Raw genomic sequence first — 12935 nt, 5'->3', positions numbered from 1 at the left:
TCGCTACCCTTCTAGTTCACAAAAAAGATAAACTTCTCAACTAAGTAAGAAACAGGATAAAGTAGCTTCCGGTCATGAGGCATCACTTACTGTAGAGAGGTGTTGACACAGCTCGGCGAAGACTGCAGCAGAGTGTGGTTTCTTCACGGCCCTCTTGAAAACGAGCTCAACCATTTCCTGCAGGCTCTCCTCACCGTCCAAGTCCTCGTGACTCAGATCCGTCATGAAAGCTCGAAAGTTTGCAGTGACGCAGCTGACGGACTCCTCCGGTCGGACCTGCTCCTTCCTCACAGCTTCTTCCGGCTCCGTGTAACGGGGCCACCGGAACATCTTCCTCTTCTCTCCCAGAACAAGTGGAGCTGGCTTGGAAGTTAATTCCACGCTTTTCTTTTGTTTTGGGATCCTGTTGATTCAAATAAATCGTAGTTATCTTAAAGGCAAATCCAAAGAAACAAGTTCCGGTGCAAGAATCGAGTTCAGGTGAAAGAACCGTGATCAGATAAATCGTAGTTTTCTTCAAGGCAAATCCAAAGAAACGAGTTCAGGTGCAAGAAACGAGTTCAGGTGCAACCAGCCAAGTAGTCAAAAGAGAACCGAGCGAAAACTGAGTGAAAACTGACGCTTAAGTAACGACAGACTTCAAAGTTCTGTTTTTCCTTTGATATGAGATGCTCAGATTAAAGGAAAAACAGAACGTTGAGGTCAGTCGTCACTTAACCGTCAGTTTTAAGTCAGTTTTCCTCTGATATACATACATACATACATACATATATATATGCAAACTGTACAAAATATAAAACTATAAGAACTTACTAAATTTAAGTATTAATTTGATCATATAAATCATCAGTTTACACAAAATTTGCATAGAATAGAAAAATTGCAAACTTCACAATGCTGTGATTCTTCTTATTAAAGTTTTAACACATGTTAATGAACTGCACTCTTCTGATCTGTAAAGTGTTTTACATTACAGGTCATCATTCAAACATATTCATTCATATAGTGCATTGTGTAACACTCGCACAGCAACTTGGGGCTCGGCGTCATGCATAAGGTCATTGTTATTGCTTTTCTCCAACACCCCCCAGAATAAAGTGTAGTCGCATTTTTCAAAACAAAGTTATACGTTTCTTTAGAAACAATGAAATATCAAGAAATATAATTTAAAAAAGAAAGAGTAACAGAAAGGTCTACTAAATTAAGAAACACACAGCGGCATGGATCTGGAATGTCAATGCAGGAGGTTGTGTACCAGATATAACAAAAAACAGTAAGGGTCTGTAGTGCAAAACATTTATGCAGGAGACTGGAGGACACAATTTGGGTTCAGTTTCTATGACAGGGAGACTTGAGGAGGCAGAGACTGAAACTCAGACCCTCTCTTCGGGGACAAACCTCCTGACCCACAGAGTTTTAACTGAATTCTTGTTGCTTGTAAGGTTTTGTTCTGGGGCAGAATTTGAATGTTGATTCCTGCAGCTCAAACCCCATACACACTATTTCTCTATCAAATTAGGAAGTAACATGTTAACATCATGCTGGGGTTATTTCTGTGTCATAATTAAAATAAAAGTAGGGTCTGGCTATGTAACTGTAAACTAATGTATTATTGCCTTTCAATCTAACATAAATGCATACATTACTAAAATGTGAGGATCTGTATTTCCATTCAGTTCTTAATGTTTACAAGACCTTACATTTGTTTGTACTAGCTCATTTCTAAATGCTCTTTTTAGTTGTTTTTAGTCGTTTGATTTGTGTGAATCCACTGACTCCACTTCAGTGTACTTATAGCAAAGACTATAAAATGAATTTTATTGTGTTCAATTAGTTTACAACTAAGACGCTTTGAACTGCTGTTCAGTTTACCTCTGACATCGTCACATAAATGAGTGACTGCAGGTATTTTTATTATTATTATTCAGGCAAATGAATTGGCTTCTTGAGGGCTTTATCATGCTCAAATTCTTACCAAAATTTGCAGAAAGTTAGAAAGTGGTGAAAATGTACGTATTCTGGAGGAATTTTCAATGGGCGTCGCAAAATGCCTCAGTGGTGCCCCCCGAGACCCCCGGAACGTGTTCACATTGACCGGTCTTCACAAAAATCAGGACGCCTGCTATTTTGCATGAAGTCGACATTTTGGCCATATTCCACATTTTAACTTTTATTTATTTTTTCAAATTAATTAAATTATTTTATATAAAAAATTTTTTAGGGGGTTATTGTTTTTTAATTTACATAGTTTATGATATTGTGCAATGAAGAGGTGGTTGAAGTTCTGCCAAATATAGAGGTTCAGTATTTCACCAAGGACACTTCCGCATTCAGATGTGGAGGAGTAGGGATTGAACCACAAACCTTTTGGTTGGCGAACGACCACTCTACCCGTGGCCACACTGCCAGTATATTGACAATTAGGATTGGATAACTGGTCATTCGCATGAGAAACTAAGCACAGGAAGAAGATGGACACATTATTGTGTGTTTGTGTCTGTGTCATTTTATGCTGCTTTTGATACACATTTCAGTTTTTTCGTGTTTTCTACTTTACTACATATATTTGACAGCCTTACTTAAAAGTAAATTTTTGATAGCTGAATTCGTGATTGTGTGATGTTTGTGCAGTTAGTTGTATCGCACTGTTATGTTTATTATACTGTTCTAAACTCTGCTCTTCAAGTGGCAGGCATGGAGCAGCACGAGGGTTGCATGAGTGCAACAGATGTTGTGTGCATTGTAACCATGGTTAGCTTAGCTACACAAACAAACAGTGAGTAAGATGTTGCTAATGTGTATGTGTGTGGTTAAAGTTCACTATGTTTATGGGTGTAAATAATAAGGATTAAGATATTTTTGTTTATTGCCAATAATTTAAGTTAATGTTCAAGGATTAATAGGCCATTTCCATATATTGTTACCTGTCCATTTACCTGTATAGGATAAGTGAATGGAAAGAAAATGCTTGACATTGTTTAGTATTTAATATTCAAAGAACTGTTGTAACTGTGTAAATTGATTCTGTAAATTATAAACAATTCTCTATGAAGCTGACGCAGAAGAGACACCGTGTCCGAGTGGCTTTATTGACATCTCCCCTTTCCACCAACCAAACATGGAATCTGTCATAATACACATGCAAGGTAGCACTCTCTAGTTGGGATCTGAGCTAATCAGGTCCTAAATGGCCTCCTCAAGAGTTTGCCCATGGAAGAGAAGAACCTGACGAAAGATCCTTTCTTTTTAAGTGGAGGTGACATCAATTGAATCCTCAATTCGTCAATGAAGACGATGTCACACATCTGTGTCTCCATGACTTGCAGAATCTCCCTCGCATTGCCAACTTTCTTAAGCAGTACTTTGAACAAGGCCTTTTGGATCTGCTCAACATTTTCTAATGTGGTTGGGCTCATTTTATTGGTCTCAATCTGCTGCTTTGCCTTCTCTAAAAGATTTTTGATGAGGCTGTGCGCATTAACCACACTCGGTGGTGCTTTGGCCTTCTTTATGGTATACATTACCAGTCCTGTAATAACCGAGGCCATCTCTACGTGAGCTAAGTTCGGCGTTGACTTCCTTCTTGGCTCACAAGGATGCCGGACTTCAGAAGTCTGTCTTGGCTTGACAGAAGTTTTGCACAAACTTTCATCTGAATCCTCCTTAGTGTCACATTTCCCAGCATCACCACTTCCATCATCTGAAGATTCATCTCCAGAATTTTCATCTTCAGAAGATTCATCTCCAGAATTTCCATCATCAGAATTCAAACTCTCCTCTGAATCCTCTGAAAATGATGTGAGATGACCCTGAATTCTTCATCCATGTCCTCTTTAGGGTCCTGGTCTTCTTCATCACAGTGGTTGATGGATGTAGTGGCAACCAGTGGGGGACTTTTGTGATCATCTGATAGTTTTGCTCGTTCAGAAGGACAAAGGACAGGGGTTCTACCAAAACGAAGGCTATGTGTAATAACATCTGAATCAGAATTTCCATCATAACCATTCCCATCATCTGAATGTTCATCATCTGAACATTCATCTCCAGAATTTCCATCATTGGATTTCCCTCTCTCCTCTGACTAGCTCAGATGTGAGATACGTCTGACTTGGTCAACCCTGTCCTCATGAAGGTCCTGGTCTTCTGCTAGACTCTGGATGGTGGATGAAGTGCGCAAGCATTTGTTATATAACCCATTAGAGCAATCATTGCGTTTAACGTTTCTGGAATGTCACAGCTTCCCTCAGAAGTGTCTGAAAGCATCATGCCCATGCAGTTGTTAATTTTGCGCACAGTCTCTCGAGCAATTAACCAGCTGAATTCACATAAGCTCTCACAGTAACTTCTTGATTCATCCGATGAAATGTGACAGAAGAACTGTGGAAAGTTTTCTTCCATGTTCTTCACGACGAATTCCTCATCTATACCAAAGTAACTTTGATCCGGTCGTGAAAAAAAGCAAACAAATTACAACTTAATCTGCAGCAGAGACGCAGGTGAAGAAGTCAACGCGATGATTTGAGCAACGAGAGCAGAGGAAATTGGAAAAAAAACAGTGATTGAATTATAGCGTGTGGGTCGTGTTCCTCCGGGAATGACGGCGGCAGATGTTACTCATCGAATCCTCTGTGATTCTTATTTGGTTTTATTGGCACCAATTTATATTTCACTGTAAAGACAAGTTCATTTTATTGATTCTTCTCAATCTGAATATCATCAAGTGATCGGAAAAAACATCCAGTAAGACGGGAAATGAAATAAATGAGGGACTTTGTTCATGATCTGTCACCAGAACGTTTTCCCAGCAGCCAAACTGGTTCATTACACCTGCCAGTCTATTCTCTCAGACAATTGGTGCAGATCCAAATAAAAGGAGTTGAGTGAATTCAAATGACATTTCACAACGGGACTGTTATTTGTGAATACATTGATAAATATGAGGTATAACTACTTTGATATCATTTTCTTTAGTTTCCCCCTCAAGTTAAGAGAAAATGGACTAAGAACTATAAGGGCTTTTTCAGTTTGGTCCCTGGTTTACACTGAACAATGTTCACAGTATCAAGGTCGAGACAGATGAACAACAACTTTATTGACCTTAAGTCTTTAAAAAATGGCGATAACAAGACAACTGTTTTTGTGTTACAGAGGAAAAACCAAAACAACAACGCTGAAGATAAAAGCAGGATTTCATGTCAGTTAAAAAAGAAGAGTCACATAAATGTAGACTGGTAGACTGACATGACTAAAAGTTAATTAAAACACTAAATACAGTTTCCACAAATACAAACAAACTAAATAAATAAACTCTTACTTGTTTTAACACAAATGCTTTTTTTGGTACAAACTATAAAAGAAATGAAAAGGGAACTTGCCTAAATAAATATACCAATGCCACAGGTTAGGAGCAGAAAAGTCATTGAAGAGATGCTGGAATTGTCTCTTTGTTAAATATGGTGGATAGGTAGGTGTTGACTCCTGTGCTTGCAGTAGGATAACAGAAATGGGCTGAAAACACAGCTAGAACATGTGATCAGGTCCTCCTTGAACATTTGGTCATAGCAAAATACACATCACAAAAATGATCGGCTGAAAGAGAAGATCATAAAAAGCCAAATTTGGAAACTAATCCTAAAGGAATGGAAAGTGTAGAGGGGTTTACGGCATAGGTGTAAGTGACAGACCAGTGCTGCGACTTCAGTTTCTCTCAGTAAGGCAGGCGGTCCATATATTCCCTCATTGTCCTCCTGCCTGCTCCGACAGCCTCCCTGTGCAAAGGGACACAAGCTCACTGACAATGACCCTGACCTGGAACAGAGTTCTTGTTGTTGCTGGTTGTGGCGCGCAGGCGAATCGGAGCCAGAGACATCGACATCATCATGTAAACATATTTAACAGCAAAAGACAAGAAGAGGTTTGTGCGAGGCCATGTTCATGTGAGTGTTTGTACATGAGCAAAAACCAGAGTCCCTCAAGACATCCCGCAGAGACAGACAACACAGCTCCACGCAATCGAGGCTCCTCCGCCGCTCTGAGGATTCACTGGATTTTGTGTCGATAGATGTCTTTCAAAGCTCGGAGCTCCTCAATCAGAGTCTTGTTTTGATTTTCCAGCACGGCCACGCGATTTTCGAGGCATTTGACGTATTCCTTCTTCTTTCGCCGACACTGCCGGGCGGCCTCCCTGGAAGCAACAACAACAGTAACCATGAAAAAAGGAGGCCATAACACCATGGGCTTTTCTCCAAGATACAACAGAGAATTCATTCTGTCCTTGAGTCGGTTAAAGACGTCACATTACGAGACTTACGTAAAAGGATGTCATGAACCCCAAAAAGAAACAAGCCTATGATTTAGTAGTGAAGATCATAGTTAAATCATCAGGTGGGAGGACGGAGAACATGCAAAAAAGAAAAGTAGGGGGCAGCAGCGGCAGTGACACAATATTGTTTCCAGCAAACACAAGTCTGCAAGGTCTTAACAGTGGATCGTGACAGCAAACTCACTCACACTCCAAACACATGTTACAGAGCAGATAATAGGCAGGTAACGTGAGAATTGGCAGTTAGAGGCTGCGAATGGAACAGAATCATGGAGTTGAATGATGACAGGTTGTGGATCTTATCATGACCATGCAATTATTGTCATCTACATGGTGTAAGGGTGTTATACATTAGACACAGCAGAAGAGGAGACAGGAAGGAGGGTATTGAGGCCCTTCCATAGGGTGTCTAAGTCAATACTGATATAAACATTTGAGACTTACATTAACAAAAGGATAGAACATGTTGGCAATAGTCTCCTGAATGTGTCTTTGAAAGGACTGTGTAACCTGAGACAATAAAACCAGAGACAACGCAGGGGCGGATCCAGAGGTAAGTGCGCAAGTTATCACTGTATTGAAACACATGAGAATGAACACAGTGATTGGACCGTGTTCTGTCAGTAGTTTTTTGATAAACTAGTCATTTACTAAAGATTTTCTAAGCTTTTTTGAAGTAAACAATCTACTTGAACAAGGAATAATTTTCAAAATATATTTAATGATATGGTTCTTTGCTTGAAGCTAAAGCACTAAACGTTAACAGGGAATGACATGAATGTGCCACTTGCTGATTCAGGAATTGTGCAGAGATGTTGGACATATAATTGGCCCCTCTGTGTGGACCCTTTGTGGCCCCTGATTTGGAAAAATCTTAGATCTGAGACAAACGCTCAGTACAAATTAAATACAAGGGTTTCCTTGAGCTGGAGCCACTTGTCCAGTAGATGGATTCCCTGTTTGAAGTCTTTATGCTAAGTTAAGCTAATCAGCTGCTGGCTGTTCCTTCATCCTCCTTTTCCATCTCATCTCACTCTCAGCAAGAAACAAATAAGCTAATTTCCCACTATGATCAAAATGATGATTCTATGCTGCAATTTCATGTAATTTGTTTTATTTTAATTTGAATTGGAGACTCTAAATTGGCAGTAAGTGGGCATGTGGGAGTGAATGGTTGTTTGTGTCTGTATGTTGTAATGCGCGATATGAAATTGGCTCCAGCTGGCTCCTGGCGAACCTCAAAAAAGGATTAGCACTATAGATAAGGGATGGATAGATGGAATATATTCATATGGGGGACACGTTATTCATGAGTCACCATATCTAATATAGCTAATATCAACTGCTAATGTTACGATGCCTGACTTATCACGAGTGTGAACACTTCTCCTTACCTGTTCTTCATCAAGCGGTACTCCCTCTTTTTTACAGTGTCCTCTCCTGAGCTCTTGGAGCCATGAGCGCTGGCCCCTGCCCCCCCGTACGGGAGGTTGGAGCTGGGTATGTGCATCTGGCAGGCAGTGAAGTCACCTGTGGAGCCTGGGGGAAACATCACATCACACATCAGATGACAGGGTTACTGGGTCTGTAAATCCATCACAAATATTGTGTGTAGAGTTCTTCCTATGTGACTACTGAACTAGGTGCAAACCAGTGATTTACTAATCTGTGTTGCAACGGTCAAACTAAACTGATGACTAAGTAAAAGATATAAGCGGTAAATAAATGATATTACAATTTTAGGGGGCAAAACTTACCTGATAATTCTTTGTAAAATGACTCTATTTGGTTTATATAAACACAAATAGAGAATGAAATGCCTCAGACGGTCAAAGCATGTGATGACAAATGATTGGTTGATTTATAAGCTGTAAGTCGTGTCTTTAATCATTTTTATGGCAAAGTTTGAAGCACAACCTTACTGTATGATGTCATTGTCTGATTTCACAGTGATGTCATGATAACGTCATTCCTGCCATACAATCTATAAAAGCCTCTGGCTGGGTGCGTCAATAGTCCTGTGGGATGCAGACACTTTGCATGATGTCATTTTCTGACATCATCAAGACTTCCTCATGACATCACTTATCATATGACATCATTTAATGGGGAATCATTTTCCGGTCAACATCAGCTTTCCTCAACTCCTCAGTGTTCGTTATAACGGAAGCTCTGTAACATAATGTGATTACTGTTAAAAAAAAAAAATGCTTTAATTCTTATTCCCCTCCCTCCCTCGTCCCTTCACGTTTCTGCACTCTAACTGTTTCCCTTTTTATTTCCTTTATCTGATCTTTTCATTTTTACTCATTAGTTTTTAGGGTTTCGTAACTTTGTTATTATTAATCCTACTTGCAGAGATATTCTGAAAACTTTGGTTGTTTCAAACACACACACACACACACACACACACACACACACACACACACACACACACACACACACACACACACACACACACACACACACACACACACACACACACACACACACACACACAGAAAGACAGACAGTCAGACACAAAGACAGACACAAGGACAGACACACAGACAGACACACAGACAAACACACACACACAGACACACACATACACCACACAAGCACAGGTGAAAAAAGGATGTGTGGTAAATATGAGATCACACTCACCTCTCCAATAGCATTTGGCAATTAGGTTAATGTTGTAAGCATAACATACTCATCAACTATATTGTTGTTGTGAAATGCAGATTTTTCGTTACATGTCAGGCCAGATATCTGATAACTTCTTTACTCATCAGCTAGGTACTATTCGTTTTAGTACACATTTATGAGCTGGTGCACTGGCTCCATGTCATTCAGCACGTCAATTATTTTCAATTTGGTGAGAGATAAAACTAACATAGCCTAAACAATCCTTCTCTTAACCTTGCCAGTATGATGTTTTGTTTTCCATTTTTCAGCCAGAGCCTGTCGCTCATATGATCATAAATCAGGAGGATATTTCTTGGAGTCCAAGTTGAAGTCAGTCTGATTCACTGTCGTTTAAAGAGAATAAAGATGTTTTATTTATCCCAGGATTCTGTGCTGTGAAACTTAAAGTGTCAAATGAGGCTTTGTTGACCAGACAATTAGAACAAATAGAGATAATAAGAATAAAGTGAGCACACACAGTTCTCCTCTCCCAAACTAAATCAACAAGATATGGTGATATGTGTGTGGTGGTGCACTTCTTATCTGCGTCTCCTTCCCTCACATTCTAACACGCCAATGATTAATTCTGCGACATGTCGGAATCACAAAAAGGGAGCTGCATGTTATCAGAGCGCGCACAGCCACTGACGTCAACGCACATCGTATTCCCTGGTATACATTTACATGTAGTTGCTGGGGGGGCCTGTTCCAGGAAAAGCAGTGACGTCAGCCACTGCTGCTATGTGCTGTGAGTGGGCAGCGCTAAAGCATTTCACAGAGAGGGAGAAAGTGAGAGTGAGAGAGAGGGAGAGAGAGAGAGAGAGAGGCAGCAGGGGGGTTGAGAGTGAGGGAGAGAAATAGCGAGAAAGGACAAGCAGAGGCAGTGGAAATATTTTCTTGTCAGCTTTAGCAGTGGAAAATGAAAGTAATATATCAACGGATCCTTTGGTTCATTTCAGTGGAGGCAGCTCAATATGTTATCATGAGGAACTATTGCTTTTTTTAATGCTGGTTTGGGAGAAATTTACTGAAAAACATAAATAAATATGTTGTGTCTGAAAAGCCAATCGCAAAGTAGCGGTTTTTAATTTCAAATACTCCTAATTTAGCTGAGGTTACCCCCACAATACTAACCATTGACTCTACTCAGCATTTCAACTATCTAAGAATGTTTTAATAAATACTAAAACAAGATCTTTAGATAAGTTAGTAAGTATAAGAGTTGATAGCAAACATACCTGTTTCTGTCTCATCCCCAGTTACAGCCATTCTCTATCTGCTCCCCAAGCTTTCCAACAGAAAGTGTTCCCTTCAGAGTCTCCTCTCTGACTGAGATGTGACCACAGCCAACTGCGCGGCTATGTGTGCAATTTACAATTAGAGGCATTGACATCAGCATGACATCACTGGCCTCCTGATGTCAACAGTATGCGTGCGTGCGTGCGTACGTGCGTGCCTCTCTCTCTCTCTCTCTCTCTCTCTCTCTCTCTCTCTCTCTCTCTCTCTCTCTCTCTGACACAGTTCTATGAGTCAGGGGCTCTGATATCTGTCTTTGGGGAGAAATTTTCTTCAGCTCGACTGGAGCACAATACCGAGGAGTGCATATATATATATATATATATATATATGTGTGAGTGTGTGTATATGGTTTGTTGAAAATGGAAAAACAGCAGAGATTTATTTGGACTTCAACAAACACAACCTTTTTAAAGGATTTCACTTTGCTGTGTGAGCCAGAAATTTGCCAACATACAGCGTTTTTCATTGCTAGAGATAGAAGTTGTATATTAGGGACTGGGGGGGGTGTACTGTAGTACAACAGTGTTTATATGCTGTATATTTATCCACTGTTAGGGCAAAACATAGTCTCTCAGCAGGATCATCTCACACTCAAAGCTCAAGGAGCTGGTGCCCCCTACAGGCATTATATGAGTAAAAACCTGAATTGTGGTAAAAGAATGTGATGACGTCCAATGTCTCAACCATCTGAGGAGCAACTGACTTTAGTAAAAGTTTGAAATACTATGTGATTTAGATCTGTTTACTCTGAAGGTTAATTTAGCTCATATCAGTGTAATAATTTCACCTGATAATTATTTGCTTCATGGGCTTTCAATTCATATTTGGGCCCCGTACACACAGATACTTGGTAGTGCCATAAGGTTGATTGCAATCATGGCAATAACAACGTTTCCACTCTCTTTTATGCAAAACATTGCAACTACTTATTATTATATTATTCATCAATTGCAAGATACAGCTCTGAGATCAGATCAAGGGCAAGTCACAAGCATCTTTGCCCTGGAAAGGTTCGGCTTCTGGTAGAAGCTATGACTGTGATTTTTGTGTTACTTTTACAACACACACGCATACGCATACACACACATTGAAATAGAGTGTTACCAGGTAGAGGCTGTGACGTTTGCCTGCTGATCATATCCTGCAGCGTCTGGGTTCCGTAAGGATGGAGCTGAATGTGTACCAGTGGGAAGTTAAGAGAAAAAGAATGGTCAAGTGAATATTACTGAATTAGGCTACTTAATTTCACAACCCATGCTGCGTTTATGGGGCAATATTGACGTTTCAACCTTTTTTTACTACATGATATCGATTTAATTTTGTATAGTTTATAAATAACCATTTCAAACCCTGCTAAAATGGTGGGTTAAAATCCGTATCTGTATGCAATGCTATGATATATCTATTCTACTACATCCCTGTTTGTGGGACTACTTTTCTGAACTGACATTGATCTAGTGAGCAGAGCCATGGCTTGATGATAACGTTGATCAATGTTTGTTGGATGTTAATTTACAAACACTTTACCTATAAAAACTGTATTAACCAAAGTGATGCTGGTGATTTTAAATGTGTTCCTGCCTTCTAGTGGTCATACATTGTGACTGCAGCTGTAAAATATTTCAGAAGTCACTTTCTACTTGCTGCTTTTTAATCATCATAGTTGGCATTATGTATTACTAGCACAAGTAGTGGTAGTACTATTAGTAAGAATAAAAGCTTCTGCAGCAATATTAGATTCGTAACACCTTAGTGGTGCTGAAGGTATTAGTCTGTGAGTTGCACAAAATTCTATCATCAGCCATTGATTTTGTGGGTAACTTGTGCCAGCAGAAAAACTGTATAATATTTAAAGTGTAATTTCCCATTTGAAAAACAAGTGGACAGCGAACACTGGCCTTAGATGGGTCCCTGTGGTTATTAGGTAAAGCTTGTTTAGTTGCTGGTTAAGTTTGTCAAGTTGACCACACCATCAGCTAAATAGATAGATAGATAGATAGATAGATAGATAGATAGATAGATAGACAGATATATAGATAATCTCAACCTAAAAAGGATGAGCAGTATAGATAATGGGTGATCGAGGATAATAATAAAAATAACAATTATTAATAATAGTAATAAAAATAATATACCTGAGGACCTGAGAGTAGCTGGAAGTATCTTTAGCCTGGCCTTTAATTAAATATGGTTAATATATATTATTTTATTACCTCTATGTTTAAATTGTATTCAATTGAATCTCGACATTGATAATATTGGTATGTGTTTTTATCCCAATTTTATTGACTTTTAATTCCCATATTTATTGTATTTTTTCTAAAGGGTTGTCATTGTTGTTATAGATATTAAATTCGATTTTATAGAACAACATCCACAACTTTTTTACTTGTTCATGTAAATTCTTGGTTCATCCGTCAATTGTGAAGCACTTTGAACTGGACTAACCTGCATGAAACGTGATAGAAACGTTTGGAATAATAACAACAGCAACAAATAAACTAATAATAATAATAATAATAGTAATAATAATAATAATGCTAGGATCAGTGAATAATTTCGGTCAAGCTTACTGATAGTTTAGCTTTAAAACGATGATATCATTTTACATGATGGCTAGCTTAATGTAGCTCATTATAACTGT

General features: G+C 39.1%; 2 protein-coding genes across 8 annotated transcripts in view; both read right to left on the bottom strand.

The window, feature by feature from the left end:
• Positions 1-295, bottom strand: part of ccny (cyclin Y) — a 51905-nt gene extending 51610 nt beyond the window's left edge. For all 6 annotated transcript variants that reach the window (XM_053412455.1, XM_053412456.1, XM_053412457.1 and 3 more), the window contains exon 1: positions 91-295. In XM_053412455.1, coding sequence (XP_053268430.1) covers positions 91-225 — 135 coding nt within the window. In that variant the 5' untranslated portion in view covers positions 226-295. The remainder of the gene's footprint in view (positions 1-90) is intronic.
• A 4766-nt stretch (positions 296-5061) lies between these two features.
• Positions 5062-10383, bottom strand: LOC128425668 (cAMP-responsive element modulator). 2 transcript variants are annotated; one of them, XM_053412387.1, is made up of 4 exons: positions 10231-10383; positions 7717-7861; positions 6767-6832; positions 5062-6184 (listed from the first exon to the last, which is right to left on the bottom strand). In XM_053412387.1, the coding sequence occupies exons 1-4, from the start codon at positions 10259-10261 to the stop codon at positions 6040-6042; spliced, it is 387 nt and encodes a 128-aa protein (XP_053268362.1). In that variant the 5' UTR covers positions 10262-10383; the 3' UTR covers positions 5062-6039. The 2 variants fall into 2 exon arrangements, with proteins under 2 accessions (XP_053268362.1, XP_053268363.1); XM_053412388.1 differs by lacking the exon at positions 6767-6832 and having other exon boundaries at positions 10231-10382.
• Positions 10384-12935: the final 2552 nt, after the last annotated feature.

Source organism: Pleuronectes platessa, chromosome 20, assembly GCF_947347685.1.
Source record: "Pleuronectes platessa chromosome 20, fPlePla1.1, whole genome shotgun sequence".
Taxonomy (NCBI): domain Eukaryota; kingdom Metazoa; phylum Chordata; class Actinopteri; order Pleuronectiformes; family Pleuronectidae; genus Pleuronectes; species Pleuronectes platessa.
This window is presented reverse-complemented; position numbering and strand designations above follow the sequence as displayed.

Bases quoted from the DNA above. Each gene is read 5' to 3' on its own strand.
- LOC128425668 (XM_053412387.1), bottom strand. From the start codon at position 10,261: ATGGCTGTAACTGGGGATGAGACAGAAACAG. The intron at 7,862-10,230 runs GTATGTTTGCTA...TGTTTCCCCCAG, and splicing joins TGGGGATGAGACAGAAACAG to GCTCCACAGGTGACTTCACT. The intron at 6,833-7,716 runs GTAAGGAGAAGT...TTATTGTCTCAG, and splicing joins TACCGCTTGATGAAGAACAG to GTTACACAGTCCTTTCAAAG.